The sequence below is a fragment of the Gorilla gorilla genome, chromosome 6 (assembly GCF_029281585.2).
Source record: "Gorilla gorilla gorilla isolate KB3781 chromosome 6, NHGRI_mGorGor1-v2.1_pri, whole genome shotgun sequence".
Classification (NCBI taxonomy): Eukaryota; Metazoa; Chordata; class Mammalia; order Primates; family Hominidae; genus Gorilla; species Gorilla gorilla.
This window is the reverse complement of record NC_073230.2, coordinates 141,285,936-141,304,379: the sequence shown is the minus strand read 5'-3', so window position 1 is coordinate 141,304,379 and position 18,444 is coordinate 141,285,936. Positions and strand designations below refer to the sequence as shown.

At 51.0% G+C, this 18,444-nt stretch overlaps 1 protein-coding gene across 2 annotated transcripts in view; it reads left to right on the top strand.

Moving 5' to 3' along the window:
- PLXNA4 (plexin A4) overlaps nucleotides 1–18,444 on the top strand; it is a 451,337-nt gene that overhangs the window by 359,722 nt on the left and 73,171 nt on the right. For both annotated transcript variants that reach the window (XM_055392292.2, XM_055392291.2), the window contains exons 10-13: nucleotides 4,248–4,448; nucleotides 12,063–12,159; nucleotides 12,646–12,836; nucleotides 16,822–16,973. In XM_055392292.2, coding sequence (XP_055248267.1) covers nucleotides 4,248–4,448; nucleotides 12,063–12,159; nucleotides 12,646–12,836; nucleotides 16,822–16,973 — 641 coding nt within the window. The remainder of the gene's footprint in view (nucleotides 1–4,247; nucleotides 4,449–12,062; nucleotides 12,160–12,645; nucleotides 12,837–16,821; nucleotides 16,974–18,444) is intronic.

The following is an 18,444-nucleotide window of genomic DNA, read 5'->3' as shown; positions in this document are numbered from 1 at the left end:
AATTCATCGAATCCAAACCAATCTCTTCATTTTATGAATAAAGAGACCCAGAGGGTTTGAGGGGCTTGCCCAAGGCCAAATGGCTGGCAGATCTCCTGTCTCATAGCACATGGAGCATGCAACTTTACAATGTCATTTCCCAGAAGTGGAGGCTGCTGTTCGGGGAGCAGTGGCCAGAACTGGGACCTCCCTGCCAGTCCCCCTTGTGTTTGGGACACTTAGAGCTATTTAAGTTAGGCAGACTTATCCTAAGATGTGAAGCCCAGAGGAGTGGAATAAGCTGGGTGGGAACTGCTGGGGTATTTGCAGAAAATTACATGGAGGCAGGAGCAAGGGAGATGGGTCTTTTGGAAATGAGGTGGAAAAAGGGAGCAGATGAGGGACAAGACGCAACCTGGGTTGGGAGGAAAGAGGAGGAAAGAACAAACATTTGCTGAATGTCCACTCACTCTGGACCAGACGTTTTATATGTGTTAGTTTATGGAATCCCCAAAATGGTCATTTGGGAGAGGAATTTTCAGTCCCTAGTCACAGTTAAGCCAAGCAATGGTGAGAGCACTTGTTCAAGACTCTGAAACTAGCCGGGGAGGGGGGAGACAGACTTGTTCTCACAGTTACAGGATTCCCAGCCAGACTCCTGCTGGGTGAGAAGCCTTCAAGGTGAAGATAAAGGTCTGGGTGCCCTGAGTCCCTGGGCCATGAAACAGGGCCTCGGGCTCACATCCTGGAGGAACATGAAAGTTTATCTGAAGTTGCCCTGGAGTGTCAGATCTGTAGGTGATTTTGCATCTGGAATCTCAGCGCGAGGCAGGTCAGGATCTGGGATGCTGGGGTGGGAGGAAGGGGCAGGGTGGTGGAAGTGGTCCCTTCATGCCTTGTTGCCTAGGGAGAAATTGCCATTTTACATTTCAATTAGGAGGGACACTGAGGTCAATCAGCAGCACCACTAGAGGAAAATGTGCCCAGCCCAGCCCTGGGCCTCTCCAGTTATTATTAATGAACTTACTCTCAGAGCTGCCAACCTTTTTATATGCAAACTAGGCCTTTATGGGGCTAACCGATAATCAGGACTCATTAGAGAACTCATCACAAGCCTCACTAAGAATCTTACAGGGGACGTGGGAGACAGGTTTTGCTGCTGCCCATGTCTTGGACAAGAACAGTCCAGCCCCCAGGCAGGGTTCCAGCCCAGCTCCGGAGGGTTTCACAGCTCCGAGTCCCCTGGACTTCAGGGGGACCCTTGCTGACTGACCAGCCCATCCTGAGGTGGTCCTGCCCACTGGTGGGAACTCTCCTGTTTCATGAAGGGCAGAAACTTGGCGACTCAGGCAGTTGGCATCTGAGTTCTTCAGCTACCAGCTCATCTGCTGATACTGAGCCCTTCTTTCTCCTCTCCTTGCCTCAGTTTCTCCTTTGCAAAATAGATGGGGTCCATGAGGGTAGTCAGAGGATTCTGAGATTCCCACACCCTCAGGGCCTCATTTCTCAGTGGCAACATGTGGAAGCGGGAGGTGGAGGGAAGAGACTCCAGGGCCTCCTGGCTCTCACTCCCAGTGCGACCAGATCTGATTCCCTCCAGGGACTGTGGCAGGAGAGAGAGTCAGGCTCCTTGCTGCTTCAGGGGAGCGGAAGCTGCCCAGGGCTCAGGCAGAGGGAGGGTGGAGTCTAGTGGAGCCTGGACTCACAGCAACCCCATTCTCAAGGATCTGCTCTCCTCGAGCTGCCAACATCACTCTCCTCCCGCCCTAGTTCTGAGCTCCATCATTTTCACAAATCGCTTCTTTCCTCTGTGTGCCACATTCCCACCTTGCTAGAGTAGCGGCTGTGGTGGGGGCACAGGATGGAGCTGCTAAGACTCTCCCCAAGTGGCTACCTGGCGTCTCCAGAGACCCACACACTGTAGAGCCTCAGACCACATGCGAGGTAAAGGCCAAGACCAAGGCCCCTGTTCTCTTCCTGCTGGCCCGCCTGCCTGCTGCTCCTCTTCATTGTTTTATAATTGTGGCAAAATACACATATCATAACATTTACCATCTGAACCGGTTTTGAGGATATAGTTCAGTGGCGTTAAGTACATTTCACATTGTTGTACAGCTGTCACCACCATCCCCAACTGAGGCTCTGTTCCCATCAAACAACTACCTATCCTGTCTCCCCTTAGACATCACCATTCTACTTTCTGTCTCTATGAATTTGACTGCTCAAGGGACCTCCCACAAGTGGAACCCTGCAGTATTTGCCATTTTGTGGCTGGCTTATTTCACTGAGCATAATGTCCCCAAGGTTCATCCATGTTATAGCAGAGTTTCCTCCCTTTTTAAGGCCGAGTAATATTCCATTGTATGAATAGGCCACATTTTGTTTACCCATTCATTCCTCAGTGAACACCTGGGTGGCTTCTACCTTTTGGCTGTTGTGAATGATGCTGTTGTGAACATGGGTGTGCAGATTTCTGAGTCCTTGTTTTCAGTTCCTCTGGGCACGTAAACCCAGGAGTGGAATTTCTGGATCTGTGGCTCCTCTTTCAGCTGCCCTTCAGGATAAAGGTGTGAGCAGCCTGTAGGGGTGTGGGAGGAGGGATTAGTTTAATGGGCCTGGGGCACTCCCATGAAACAAGGCTCCACTGCTGGTCCATCTGTGGACCATGGTCTTGCTCCTCCAGCTTCCTCTCTGTCTCCTAGCTTCCCTTATAGCTTTCTCTCTCCCTTTCTTGCTTCCATTTCCCCTGCCTCTCTTTCCCTCTTTTCTTGTTGGATGATCAGAAAGGATGGAGGGAACAACCACTCCAAATCATGGAATCATGATGGGTTAAGATGGATAGGGCCTTGGAGTCCCACTCAACTGATAGATAAGGAAATTGAGTTTCAAATGGGCTGTGATATGCTCAGAGTTCCAGAGCTCATCAGCAGCTCAGGGGTACTAGAGTTAGTTCAAGCCTTCTCCCTCTGAGCCTAAGTCTTGTTATGGTGTAGCTCGCAATGGCACAGGGAGATATTTGGCTCATGTTTGCTCTGGGACCTGGGAGGGACAGCTGCCAGTTGCCTAACTGCCTAGAACCCCTCCCTTCCACCATTTCCCAGTGGCTTCCTTTCTGCCTTACTCTGCTGAGGACAAGTGTTAAGGTGCGGGGAGAGAAGCCTCTGCTGAGAGTTGGTGGTGAGCCCATGACAAAGCACCATCAGAAAGAACACGTGTGTCATGCTTTTGATGATCAACCTGCCCAGGAACCATCTGTCTTGGCATGCCCCAGACAGTGCCACAGATGGAGGAATCTGGGGGATGGTGGGACCTGCCTGGCACAGGGGATGCCCAGGCCATGCTTGTGTTATGGAAGGCCTCACGCCTGCCCACATCCATCAGCAAAAGCTAGAATACTGACTCTCCTCCGCACAGCTCCTGAGAATACAGCAACACACCAGCTCCTACCACTCAACTGGGCAGAGCACCCACCCTCCTTCTTCTGACCTCCTTGTGTCCCCAGCCCTCCCTGGACAAAGCTGATAGCCCCAGGAAAAAGGGGCCCAGTGATTCACTGTCTCCATCCCAAAGGCCATCTGGGCTCCTGTGGCTCCAGGGCTAAGTGTGCCCATTGCTAGCATCCAGAAAGAGCTCAGAGTGTTTCTACTCTGAGAGGCATTTCTTTGGGGCCAGGACATCCTAGAGCTTGGTCAGAAGCTTTCTGGATTTATGAGGCCTCTGGGGCCCATTCCAGAACATTCTCAAACATCAGATTCAGCCCATGTAGGGAAGGCCCTCCCAGCCCCCCTGCGGCAGTCAAGACTCACATTCCAGGGGCAGAACAGGGCCCAGGGCTTTGCCTCTCTGTGGAGCTTCTCACATGGTCTGTGCATCCCAATTCTTGACAGCCTGGAACTTAACAGGCAAAGGGATCATCAGTCCCCAGTGGGAGGGGAGGCCTAGCCCACAGAGGCAGTCTCTACTAGGGTAGAAGGGTGCCAGGAGGAGGCTACAGGAGTGTCAGAGAATCCGGATTGCATAGGGAAGGTTTTCATGGAACCCAAAGAGGGTGGGAACCACCTCAAGATATGACACTAGGACTTCGGATTCCTCAGTTTCATTTCTGTCCTCAGTGCATTGCCCACTCGGTGGGCACTAGCACCTCAGGGGTCGCCTGTGGGTGTGTCCATGGAAGGGTGGAGACAGGGAACATCCAGGTTATGTCTGCAGAGGTCCTTGCTCATTTGGTTTCCTGGCTGCCCAGCCTGAGCCATGCCCTCTGTCCCCAGGACTGCCCCCAGCTGCTGCGAGTGGACAAGATCCTGGTGCCCGTGGAGGTGATCAAGCCTATCACGCTGAAGGCCAAGAACCTCCCCCAGCCCCAGTCTGGGCAGCGTGGCTACGAATGCATCCTCAACATTCAGGGCAGCGAGCAGCGAGTGCCCGCCCTGCGCTTCAACAGCTCCAGCGTACAGTGCCAGAACACCTCTGTGAGTCGCCCAACCCTGCCCACTGCCAAACCAGGCCCCAGTCCCACCCGCATCACTGTTGTCTTCTAGGAGCCAAATCAGCTCAGCCCTGCGGTCGTTTCCTCAACACGCACAAAACTGCCCACCTGCTTCCCCCATGCCTGCTGGCACATCCCAGCCCCACAGTACCTGCCCCAGCAGCGTGCTGGGTTCTGAGGTCACCCAGGGCCTGGCCCTAGTTGTAAATGTTTTGTGATGAAGGTTGTCCATGCAAGACAGGATTAGAAGGGATATTGGACCAGCCGTGGAGCTGTGAGCCCTGTTTGTGGGCAGACGCTGGGCTCCAGGTACCTTCATGTCCATCCTCTTTCCTGAGAAGCTCTGAAAGCCCTGCGCCCTGCCTTCTCAACAAGCCCCAAAGACATCCCACCACCTTCACACCTACATAGAGGCTGTTTCTCAGCAGAGAAGGCTTCTGAGACAGACCAAGCATTGGCAGGAGGAAATAACAAATGGGAAGGAGCTGGCTAGGAGAGCGCTGCTTAGATCAGCGCAAACCCTGCCCAATGTGTAGCAAATCCACATTAAGCCCAAGCCCTATCAATGAGTAGTCAGCAGCCCCCAGGCTGCCGACAGCTGTCTACCTAATTCCTAGGTACCCCACAGTGAACCCCACCTGTGTATCACCTTTCCTGACTTCCCTTCGCACCTGCCATGTTGCCTTTCCAGCTACTGCTCTGGTCTCTCTCTCTCTCTCTCTCTCTTTCTTTCTGGGCTCCCTTCTTTGTGCCCAGATGCTCAGAGACAAACACTAGACACATAGATTCAGAACATTTTCAAGTCATCGGAACTTTAAATTTTTCTTCACTGCACAAAAGAGAAAGTAGAGGCCTGGAAGCAGGGGCAGATCTAGATTTGTGGGGTGAGACATACCATTTGGAGACCTTCTTTAAGACCAAAATATAATAAGTACAACTTAGATACATAGGCCTTAGAAGGGGCTGAGTGTGCAAGTGTAGGCCCAGAAGCTGAGCTCTATTCACTTTGGGGTAATGCACCCCAAAATGTGCCAGAAGGTAAGTGACTTGCTCAAGGTCACACAACTAGTGAGTGGCAGAAGTGGTCTGGATTTGAGGACCCCTCCTATGTCACACTGCTTCCTATGTATTCTTCTAGTTGCACCTGGGCACTTACATGCAGTGTCTGTATTTGGAGATGTGATGTGCGACCAGGAGAGTCCCAGACAAAGGATTTCGTGGGACACTCTACTCTTCCTGCAGGAAGTAGTCCAGGGGGAAATGGAGCTCAGAGAGGCCCACACACTTGCCCTAGGTCACTCAGCATTACAGTGATAGAACTGGTCACTGCTCTCACAACCTCTGAAACCCCAGAAGTTGTCCCCATGGCATCCTGTGTGGCCCATCCCCCTCCTCCCCTGGCTGCCAGGCTATTTTTCAGATTTCTGCAGCACTCCAGATTAAACCTGCAAGCAAAGGAGATATTAAACACCTCCTGTTTCCCCATAAATTCTGAGTTCAAGCAGATCAGCCCCAAGGGTTTGGCTCAAGTCATTCTCTCCAAAACAAGACCCTCCCTATAGAAAGAGACCTGCATCTGGGTCTCACATTTGACTCTGCAGAAGGCTGGTGAGGATCTGAAGCTGTGGGGAAAACAGCCTTGTTTCTTCAGAGAAGCTGACCCAAGGATCTGGGGATGTCAGGAGGGTGGATAGAGCCTGTGGGCCTCAGATGGCTGTGCCCAAGAGAGGGACACGAGTGTCATAAAACTGGGCCCCATGGCCTGGCCTTTGGTTGACTCCGTTAATAGACAAAGATACTCCACACAACAGCATGAGTTAGTCTTCTAAACCTCTTGGTCAGAAGATCCCTTGTGCCCTGGGGACTAACTTTAGCTTCCAAGAAGCTCGCTGGGACCCTCTGCCATTCTATTGACTGCCAGAATTGGAAGTAGATTGTGTTGAAATGTCCTCAGCATTTCCCAGGCCGAGAGCTGCCTGACCAAATGAGTCCTTAGCCATCACAGGGAACTCCCCGAACATGGGTGTGAAATCAGAGCCTCCTGGGAACAAGAGCACAAACAGGGTCTCAGCAGCACCAGGCAGGTGAGTGCTGTCTGCTCCTTCATGGTGTCTCCATGGGGTACCTGGAGCTGGCACCATGGTCAGCACCCATGGGGAAAGGAAGGGAACGGCTGGGCTCCAGTGTGCGCGCAGTCTGTTTGTCAGGTGTTGAATCCTTGGACCTCAAGAAATCAGCAAGTGACATAGCTCCTCCCCTGGGAATTTCACATCTGGAAGCCTGATGTCCCAGGATACAGTGGTCATTTCTACTTCCAGCCCCTGTTGGCATTGGAGCTGGAGGCCTGGAAGCTGTGGCTCCCTTCACCAAGAAGAGAACCTGATGTTGAAGCTCCTGGCTCATGCCCTGCCCCCAACTCAGGACCTGAGGAGGGCTCCTGCTGCGCTCTGGCCCTCTGGAGTTCAGAGCTGCAGCCTCTCCATCCACCATGCGCCAGGTCTGGGTGCCCCCAGGTCACTGCTTCCAAAGCAGCTCAGCTGACTTTGCCTCCATGACTTTTTAATTTTGACACCATTAGTTGTAGGAGAGGTGATTTCTCTACCACTTTAAAGTCTGAGAAAGAAACTGAGGCGACAGAAGGTGTGCCCCTCAGACAGTAGAATGCAGGAGGAGTCCCCTTTGCTTACTAGGATGCACTGGAATCACATGGTTCAGGAGGGCTCAGCTCTGACATTTCCTGGGAGCCTCTCTTTTCATGGGGGGCAGTAGAATCCCAGTTTAAATGCTGGTCTGGGTCAGGTTGCTTCTTACCATCAAGCAATTTCCATCAAATATCTTTGGGGTCATGATCGGGGCAACCCACCCCCACCATAGTTACAGAAAACAGGGTACCATCAGACAAGAATAGACCTGAGAGGGTATCTACTTAATCCTGTTACAGATGAGGTCTCCAAGGCCCAGAGAGGGCAAGTGACCATCTCCAGATCACACAGCAAGTAAGGCACAAATTCAGAACTTGAATCCAGTTTCATAACACATCCCCTAATCAAAGGTTAAGCAAAGAACAGCAGCGAAGGGCACTTTCTACCCCAGCTTTGGTGTTATTCCTGGGAGTACAGTCTGATCAGCCTCAAAGAGGATTGTGTGGAAGGACAAATTTTTTCATTTCCTAAATCCATGAACAATTGGAAACAGCCTTGGACAAGGGATCTAACAAAGAAATCCATGAGTTTGTGATGGCAGAAGGAGGTGGGTGATAAATTGGTCTCAAAGGAGAGCAGAGAAAAAAGAAGAAAATTCAGTGTGGGAGTGACACTGGGCTGGGGTGGTGGAGCCATTTCCAACCCCATTATGCGGGGACAGGCCTTGAGCCAATGGCTGCAGCCCCCAGGGGCTGGTGGGAGGAGGACAGGGCGGACTCACAGGCAGCAGTGGAGGGGAAGCAACTGTGGGTATTCATGGCCTACTTTAGACCAATGCTCTAGGAAAATGTCAAGTGCTGCTAATAATAGTGCGTGGCCACCAGCTCTCAGAGGCTGCCGATCATGCCAGTGAGGGGGCTGCAAAGGGCACCTGGCTGGCTGAAGTGCTGGTCGTGAGGGCCGGGGCCAGGCCCAGCTTCCGCGGACTCATGCTGGCCTCTGGTTTTCTCTTGGCACCATCATTTACCACGTGCAAAACAGGGATAGGGAAGCAATAGGAAGAGAACTTGTCCCCTTTCTACTTTACTGGGACATGGCTGAAAAGGGGTCAGCAGAGCCCTCTGGACTAGAGATGGACACAGTGTACATACCAGCTTCTTGTGTGGCATTAGGTTGTTGAGATTTGTTTGCCCAAATGGCAGAACTTTCCGGCAAAATATCTCAGATCTTGGGACAAGGGACTGGCTGGAGGAAAGAATGTCTCAGTTATATCGAGGTCTCATTTTTGCTTTAGAAGTAGAAGCTGAGGTTCACACTTTCCCAAGGTAATGGGGAAAGTCATCCATTAGCCCCACATGGTGTGCCAGACCTTGATTGAGACACTTAACCTCCCGGCCTCCAGGAGCCTGGAGCCTGTCCTCCCTGGGCTCTGAGCTTTGTGCAGATTAACTGCCTGCTGATTACAGAGAGCTATATAAATGCTAAGTGGAGTGGAGATAGGGCGATCCTGGGGGATGGGAGCCCGTGGTCCAGGCTCCCAGCTGTCTGCAGAGGCAGAGAGGCTCCGTCTGCCATGCCCACCCCTTTCCCCTACCCTGCCCCAGGCACGTTGCAGGTCATCCACAGGAGAGAGAGCCTCCAGGAACAATGGAAACTTCCCTAGAGACAGAGCGGGGCTGAGGGGGAGCACATGGGGTTAACGATTTCTCTAATAATCATTAGATCCCAGGATTGGGGGAGAGAAAGAGAAAGAAATGCCCAGCACATGTGATCCTAATGTCTTTTTTATTTTCAATTTCTTCAAAGAGAAAATTCATGCTTGCGCACACACACACACACACACACACACACACACACACACACACCAGAACACATAAGCGTTCTCATATGTATACATCCCCATACATATTAAGGGTCTGGCACAGAAACACTCAATGCATGGCTGCTATTATTTTTCTGCACAAACATAAACATAGGCAACACGAATATAGTTTTGCATAGCATCCCCAACTGCATGCACATAGACTAAAATACGCAATCACATTTGAGTGCTTAGACTATATGACAGATACTATGCTCGGAGCATGCTGTGCATGATCTTGAATCCTTATGCCAATCCAAGGAGATGTGTACTGCTTTGAATTCCCGCTTTACCAATGGGGAAACTAAGAATTGGATTATCTGCTCATTTCACACAGCTGGTCACTGGCAGAACCACTTTGTGGAATTGTACTGTGTGTCTATGTGTGTGTGCACTTATGGACATACAGATAACATGGAGATGTGTGCTAACGTCTCCTCAAGTCAGCATGCACATAAACACATTTGGGTACACAGATGCTCACATGCATATGTATGTAGGATTCTTTGCCTTCCTTTCTGTGGGATGTCAGGTCCTTCCTGAGAGGCGGCATGAGGATTTATTGATTTTTGACTAACACTCCTGATCACCACCTGCTGCTTCCACTTTGTGTCTTGGCCAGACCTAGGCCTGAGAGCAGAAGCCAGGCTCCCATCTTGACATAGCCACTGTCAGCATCCCTCCTACAGGTCAGAGCTCAGCCCGCCCCAGCACTGCCTCTAGGTGATCAGATGGTGCTCAGCTTGGGGTGAAACAGCCAGCCCTGCTCAGAGCCATCCAGGCAGCAGCTTGAAGCCTGTTGAGATCACCTTTCCCCACTGGGACTTTCAAGGAGAGAAATGGGAAGGATGGGAAGAAATTGAATGTGGCTGGAGGAAGGAACTGGAAGCCTGGAAGTTCTCTCTCTCTCTCTCTCTCTCTCTCTCTCTCTCTCTCTCTCTCTCTCTCTCTCTCTCTCTCTCTCTCACACACACACACACACACACACACACACACACACACACACACACACAAACACACACAAGGAAGGAGGGCATCCCTCTCTTATACCCTTCTCCCTCCACTGGGGCAGTCATCTGCCTCCCTACTTCTAATAGACTGCAGGGATTCTCTAACTTTAACCAGCACTGGAATCACAGAGTAGCTCCTAAAATGCTGCTCCTCATCTTTAGAGATTCCAGTCCGGCAGATCTGGGATGGGCCCTGGAATCTGCATTTTAGTAGGCCCCCTGGGTGATTCTGCTGAAGGAATCCATAGACCACTCTAAGAACCACCAGTCTAAAGTGGAAGAGGTTTTCAGGACAACTTAGGACCACCCAGCCTGACCCAGCTGCAGAGACAACCTCTGGGGAGTTGATGATTGAGTTCTATGATGATCAAAGTTTCCACTGTGGTTTCTGCAGGGCTAGGAAACTTTGCTTTACTCTGTGAGCTCGGACCCTGGCCTTGGCCCAGGTGCCATTGGTCAAATGAGAGATTCAACGAGGGGGGTGCATTGCAAACTCCTCCATTGTGGGACAAACACCGAACCTAGCTCTCTGGCCCTGGCACGCGTTGCCAGGGAGGAAGTTAGAACTCTGGATGCTAGGGCAGAGCCAGGAGTGGCTGGAGGTACGTCCCCCCGTGGTTGCTGTATGAGGGCAATGTCAAGTCACAGTCTGTTCTCATGGGAGCAAATTCCGTAACTCAGGAATTTAGGGCAATTTTCTGCATTGAAGATTAGAACATCTCCTTTAGAAGCTCCTACAAATAGGGTGCAGACCTGTCCCTGCCGAGAGGCGGTAGCCCTCTGAGATTCTTCCCAGATGTGTTTTCCCATGTCCTGCGGCCACCCTCCCTGTCCATGAAGGTGCCATGGCCAACTTGGAGGATGGAGCCTCAGTGGCCTCCTGTGATATCCATCAACATTCCCCTAGCCCAGCCCTCCAAATTTTTAATTCAAATTAAATTTGAATTAAAACAGCCTGTAGGTTCTGCAAACACAGCTTCAAACCTGGTCCTCTGGACTAACTTCGTTCAACAAATTGCCAGGCCTCAGCCCCTCCCATGCAGAAAATCTGTCTCATTTCCATTCTTCCATCCTGCCCCTTGTGGCGAGCAGAGTCGGCTGGAATAATGAGAAAATCACCAGGTAGGGGTTGGAAATTGCTGCCCAGGGTGGGCTCTAAGTTCCCTCTGCTAACCCTCTTTCTCTGGAGACTGAGAGGGGTCTGCTATGGGAAGGCAGACTAGGGGCCATCATGCCTGGGGACTGCCCCCTCCACCATCATCTTCAAGCCAGCATCTCCCTCTTCTCTCCACCCTCCACCTCCTATCTCTTAGCCAGGTAGGGGAGCAGGACTTTGAGGAGCCCTCTGAGGACAGGAGCACAACAGGAATCTGGGCATGAGCCTGCCTTTGAGCTGGTGACTGTCTGCAGCATCCAGGCCCAGATTTCCAGATTTGTCCTCCAAGGTCCTCAGGATTTTCCCCGTCACCAACAAGCTCCCATCTAGTCCTCTTCTCTCTTAACCCCCAGCCTCTCATCCCCCTAGGGTGTAGCTCCTTCATTTCTTAGTCTCTGCAACCACCGCCCTGCCTGGGAAGTGATCACCCCTCCCCAGGTCTTTGGTAAAGCATCCACCTACCCTGGACATTTCCTGGAAATTAGAGTTCCCCAATCTAATTGCAGACTTGGGAGGGCCTAGGGACCAGGGTTTCCCTGGGCAGCCAGAGAGGAAGTGGACTCCTCCCTCGGTTTTACCTCTCAGGAAATTCCAGGGGGTGGGAGCAGGCCTCCTGCCTGAGACCCACAGGAGATGACCTAGTGGCTTGCTCCCATCTGCTCCTTGAGCTGGCATCCACAGGGGCATGCTTGGAGGCCTGGCCCACCCCTGTGTTATCTTCCACCCCCTCTGATATTCCCTTCCCTGCCTGTACACACATGTGCATGTGCATACTTGTGTGCACACAGGTAGACACATGCACACAGGCACAGTCTTGGCCAGTCTTTAGCCTGTGAGCTCTTAACGGCCGTAGGCTGATCATTTGGGCCCTCTCTAGAACTCTCTGTGACCCCACTTTCTTCTTTCCTCCTCCCCGACCTGGCTGCAGTATTCCTATGAAGGGATGGAGATCAACAACCTGCCCGTGGAGTTGACAGTCGTATGGAATGGGCACTTCAACATCGACAACCCAGCTCAGAATAAAGGTGTGGAAGGGCTGGGGCCTAGCAGGGGAGGGAGGGGAAGGGATGGGGTAGAGAGGGAAGGAGCCGTCCTGCATTCACGCGGGAGTCATTCTGCCCCCGCCTCCTAGTGACTGTCCCTCTCCCTCTGAGCCCCTCCTTCACAGCCTCTCCACCATCTGTGCTTCTAGGTTACTTCTTGAGCATGGGCTCTGTACAGCTTGACCTGGGCTGAGGGCTTCTGGTAGGAGGTGGTGTGCAGAGGACTTCCTGGGAAGGGCTGCTGAGTGCTGAGTGAATGGAGACCCCCAGAGCTTCCCATTTCAGTCCCTCTACTCAGGCCTGGACTTTCTTTCAAGTTCTTTTTTGCATCAGAATGGCTAAGGGGGCAAAACTGCCTTTGTGCCCCATCACCCCAGGCTGGCACTGCACTCTTTGTCTCTCTCTGGGCCCCTACTGTCCCCACTGCCATTCCCAAGCACCCCTTGTCCTTGCCCTTCCCCTCTGCAGTTCACCTCTACAAGTGTGGAGCCATGCGTGAGAGCTGCGGGCTGTGCCTCAAGGCTGACCCAGACTTCGCATGTGGCTGGTGCCAGGGCCCAGGCCAGTGCACCCTGCGCCAGCACTGCCCTGCCCAGGAGAGCCGGTGGCTGGAGCTGTCTGGTGCCAACAGCAAGTGCACGAACCCCCGCATCACAGAGGTAAGCCGGGGTCGGGCCTCCTGCTCCAAATGGGCAGGCTCCAGGCTGCTGTGCCACACCCTGTGGAAACTCTGCCCAGCCGTGGTGTCGGTCACCCAGTGGTCACTGGGTGGACTTGGTTGCTCTGCCTGGCTGAATGGCACCCTAGTTTTCCTTCACGGCTTCCCCAGAAGCTTAGGCTTGGATCAGAGACTCTTTTTGGGGCTCGACTATCCTCAACGAGGGGCCCAACTGTCCTGTTGGAGTCTCTGAGGAGCTGTGTCAAAAAGGACTCAGTCCTCGCCAGCCCCTTCCTTTGTCTCTAAGAGCCTCGGTGGCAAGGCCTGAAGTTCCACCTTTGGCATCCTCACCAAGTGTCAACCCGTGATTGGAGGTTGCATGGGTGTTGGGGCACAGCCTGGCTCTGGGGAGGTGAAGAAGTTCACAACAGAGAGGCCTTTGAACTCCCCCAAAGCAAGCCCTGAGCTGTAAGATGGAGCACAGTTTAGGGGGACCAAAGGGACACAGGCCATGGATCAAAGACCTGGGGGAGGAATACGGTGAAGAGCCAAACACGCAGACACTGGGTCCCAGAGAATAGGGTTTGAATCCAGGCTCCACCAGCTGTTTGCTGAGTACCTTGGGGCTAAATCACCAGTATCTCCACACCTCACCTTCCTCACATGTGCGGTGGGCCTGAGCATCCCTCTCACATGGGAGCTGGAAGGATTTCACACGCACCTACAGGCAAAGTACCTTGCTCCGGGCCCAGCGCATGGGGATCCCACCAGCCTCCTCACTCATCATCATTGGTAAAATCATTCCCAGGGATGTCTAAGCCAAGGAAATCACTGCCCCTGGAGTTCATTTAAGTAGTCCTGTCTCTTCTCCTCCCACTCCTCCACTCTTCCAGCAAGGCTGGAGTCCCTTGCTCCCTCTTAAAATAAAAAAGAAGGCTGCATCTCTCTCTCCACATGCTCCTCCCCCATGGCACCATGTCATCTGTGGCACCATGGCATCTGTGCCTCCAGCTCAGGGCTGAGCACACAGTAGGTGCTCAATACCTCTTTACCACTGCGGATGCTGGTCAGGATTATGAAGCAGCAGGAAGAGGGAGAAGGAGAGAAGACAGAGACTCAGTCTCTGCCTCAGTGAACAGTGAGGACGAACTGGTACCGGGCTTTGTGCACAGTTTCACAAATGCACACAGTATATGATCACTTAACAGTGGCAGGCACAGTCATAGGCCATATATTTGTGTGATGCCTAATAGTTGCACCACACCTTTACACCCCTTACCTTGTCAGTCCAAACAACCACCTGTTCTATTAGGGTCCCAGGGCTGCCGTCACAAGGTACTGCAGACTAGGCAGCTTGCATGACAGAAATGGATCATCCTGCAGTTCAGGAGGTAGACGGTCAAGATCAATTGTTGGCAGGGTCGGTTCCTCCTGAGGGCTGTGAGGGAAGCATCTGTTCCCCATCCCTCTCCTTGACTTGGAGATGGCCATCTTCTCCCTGTGTAGCTTCCCATCATCATCTCTTTGTGCATTCCTCTGTGGCCAAATTTCTCTTTTTCATTAGATCATATTGTACCAAAGCCCATCCTAATGGTCTCCTTCAAATTTGATTGCCTCTCCAAAGACCCTGTCTTCAAATAAGGACACATTCTGAGATACTGGGGTTAGAACTTCACCCTGTGACTTTGATGGAAACACAATTCAAACCCATAATGTCTCCCAAGGCCAGGGTTATCATCAGGTTATTATTCTCTTCCAGACAGAGGCTAATGCTCAGAGAGGCACACATACTCTAACCAAAGTGTCAGTAACATGGTCCTGAATCCCAGATCTCCTGAGTAATGTTCTCCTAGGTTATTGTTCTCCTCCACTACAATGGTGAGACTTCACACCCCCACTCACAAATTGTGCACGTGCACCAGGGATGTGTGAAAGCAAGAAGATTCTTGGCTTTTGTGGGTGAACAGCCTCACCCAGCAAAGCAGCCCCTTGGGGTGTCCCTCAACATGTGCCCCATGCTTCAGACCCTTTATCCTCCACATTCCTGGCTGTACAGGCTCTGAGAGTTTCTCTCAGTCCCCAATTCAGTCTTTTGCATGGTAGGAATCTAAACAGTGATTCTCAGACTTGGAGGAAATATTTGCAGAATTAACCTACAGAATGATCTGGAATAGGAGGACAGGTGGACCTCTTCTCTCCTCACTGCCCCTGACCCCACACCTGGGCCCATGTCCTCCCTTCCCAGTCCCCACCACTCACCTTCACACCTGCTCTGTGGAACGGCTCCTCCCAGAGCCCTCAACAAGAAACCAACCCAGGGGGCTGCTGCGCATGGCAGTGTGTCTGGTGCCATCAGTGGGACTTGCTTTCTTCTTGGCCTATGTCCAAGAAAATCACAGGGAGGAGATGGCAAATTAAACAAATCTCCCTGTGACAAAGGCTATTTACTGCCTCCATACTGGTGTTGGCCCTAGGGGAACTTGGGGAACGAAGGAGTGGGCCAGAGATAAAACTCCTTTTTCAGTATAACAAGCCAGGGCTAGAATATCATGGAGACACTGCTGCCAGGTCCCAGTGGCACTTTGGGGACTGGCTGGGCAGCCATTTGGGAAGAACACAGACTCTCCCTTTGACCTTCCCCCCATCTGTCCACCTCCCTCTCATAGAAATGGGCCTGTGTCTCCAGGGAAGCTGTTTTTCCACTGCAATGGGAATATACTTATGCACAGGCTCACACCCCTGCACACGCTCACTCACAATCACACCAACCCTCACGGGGATGTGTAGGAGGTGGGAGGTAGCTTGACTGTGGCAGGTAATCAGTCTCACCTGGAGAAGCTGCCACTTGGTGGGGAGGGCAGCATAGCCTAGTTCCTTCTGCTTCCCCCATCTTTCACCCTCACCCCAGGATGGAATTCCCACTTGTGGCCCTGCAGGGTTGAGGAGAGTTGGATATGCTGAAAAGGGATAGAGATGGAATCTCTGGGCTCCTTCCATTCTAATCCTGCTGACATTGGCTAAGGTCCAGGTGCTGGTGCTCATAGGCACCAGGAATGGAAGCATGCCCTTCTCTGGTCCATGAAATGCCAGGATGAGATTGTGTTAACTGTACAGCCCTCACCTCAAAGCAGGCACTTGGATGTTGAGTCCTCACATTTTAATCATGGGTTTTTGACACTGATTTAGGAGGGAAAGCCAGTACACTTTGACCTGTGTACGAGGGTAAAATTTAAATTAAACCTAAATCTATGTGGTACCAGGCCAAACAACAATGGCAAAGGAGTTGTGACAAATGCTCATAATAATTCCGGAAAGATGTTTGGACAGTTGTAGGTTTTATCACAGTGACAACGCAAGACATAAAGATGGTTACTGAAAAGCCCACAAGGAGTGAGACAGACCTGCTCTCAGAGACTCAGGATCAGAGGAAGAGGGGGCTGGGAGTGGGAAGGATGAAGAACAGGCACAAAGAATTGTTGCCATGTAAGTGGCACAAAGAAGGTACCTTGGAATTTAAGTGGAGAGAGAGGAAGAACACAGGGTTATGGGGCAGTGTCATTTGAGAAGGATCTTGAGAGGTGGGTAGGGTCACATAGGTGTAGGGGGCTCTGGGTGGATAGGAGGGGTTTTTATTTTCCTTGAGAGTAGAACCAACACAAGCAAATGCTAGAAGGCATGAATCCCAATTTTCTACGAATCACCCGGTAGCATTGCTGGTCATGTTCAATCCTCTCATCTCTTCTATGAAATGGAAAGATGTACCATGGGCTTTGCATACTGCTCCTAGTGACACACACAAACATGGACTGCTTTCCTAGAAGCTACTACCCATTGATTACCGCAGGCTTTGGGTGCCCTTGGTGACTTCAAGCCACTCAGGGACTCTGGGGCAGATGAGACAAGAGCCAGCAGCCTCTCCTTGCCTCATCAGCAAGTGAGTGGCAGTATCTTGGTGTTTGTCTAATTATTTCTCTTCCTCCCTCCAGATAATCCCGGTGACAGGCCCCCGGGAAGGGGGCACCAAGGTCACTATCCGAGGGGAGAACCTGGGCCTGGAATTTCGTGACATCGCCTCCCATGTCAAGGTTGCTGGCGTGGAGTGCAGCCCTTTAGTGGATGGTTACATCCCTGCAGAACAGTAAGTGAAGCTGCATGCAACACAGGAGAAACAGGGGAGGGAAGATGGGTTAGTATTAGGGATGTCCTGGTCAGCAACTAGGTGCTCTCAGAGCTTGTTGTGGGGGAAAAAGGAGAACCACCCCCATATTTTAGAGTTGGAGGGCGGACTCCCACAACTCCCCGCCTGCTCAGTTAGCTAGCTGCCATATTGGGGAAAGTGTAGAGAGGGAAAGGAGAAATAGCTGAGAGAGAAAGGTGACTGTTACCTACTTGGGGCATAAGGCCACATGGAGGGGAGACAAAACAAAATGAAAATCTGCAAGAGAAGTGTAAATCCAATTCCTTCTGCTGTCCTCAACTTCCCGCTCACATCCGCCCCAGCACTGATCCTGTGCTACTCTCTGTGGAGAGTGACAATGAAATTCACACCCACTCTGAGGCTTGTGGGTGCCTTAGATTATTTTTCTCTTTGAAAGTCTGCTGGCCCACTGAATGGGTCATTCAGCAAAAGACCTTGACCTGTAACCCACCTAGTAGAGGAGGTTTGTGAATCATGCATGGCCTTGTAAATAAGTAAGCACCATTTTCCAGCCCAGCAAACACAACTATGAAATGTTTACCAGCATCATAGAATCTATATTCCATACCATCTTTGTTGCACTTCCTGGAGTGAAATCTTGTCACTTGTGCTGTATGCATAAGTTATTGACTCTTCACAAGGCTTCCCCTAGGTATGTGAGTGCAGTTTCCATTTCTGCTTGCTGGGTCTTGCCTAGGTTTACTAATTCTGAACCATCAGTACCACCATCCTCAATTCCTCCTGATTTCCATGAGATCTCCCCAAGATGCTCACAGCAGATCAGATGGTTTAAGGATCCAGTCTTGGTAGGACTCACCTCTCTGGTCCATCACCATTTAGTTACCAAAAGATCTTTCTATGGCTCTTTCAACTTTCTGACACCTTTCTAGAATGAAACCAAACTAGGCCACTGCTAATATATTGTGATTTGGAGAATTTTAAAATATCCTACTTTGGATTTACATAGCCAGATATCAAAAGTATTATTATAAAGCCACATGATTAAAATATTTTGATACCAGTTAGATTAGTAAAGTAAGATAGAGGACCCAGAAAAAGAATGCTGATGCATACAAATTTAGTATGTAATAGAGGTGATATTTCAAATCACCCAAGGAAATATCATTCAATAATTGATGCTGGTTAACTCCCTGGAAAAAGTACAATAGCAGATCCTTATTCCACATTACACACCAAAATAAATTCCAGATGGATTAAAGAGTTAAGTTTAAAAAAATGAAACTGTGAAAGGATTAGAAGAAAATGCAGGTGGAAATTTATTCGATTTCAAGAAGGGGAACTTGTGCGAAGTATAACAGCAACAGAGGAAATTATAAAGAAAAAGATTAGGGGATTTGAGTACATAAAACCTTAAAACTTGTGCATCAAAAATCATTGCAAGCAAAATAAA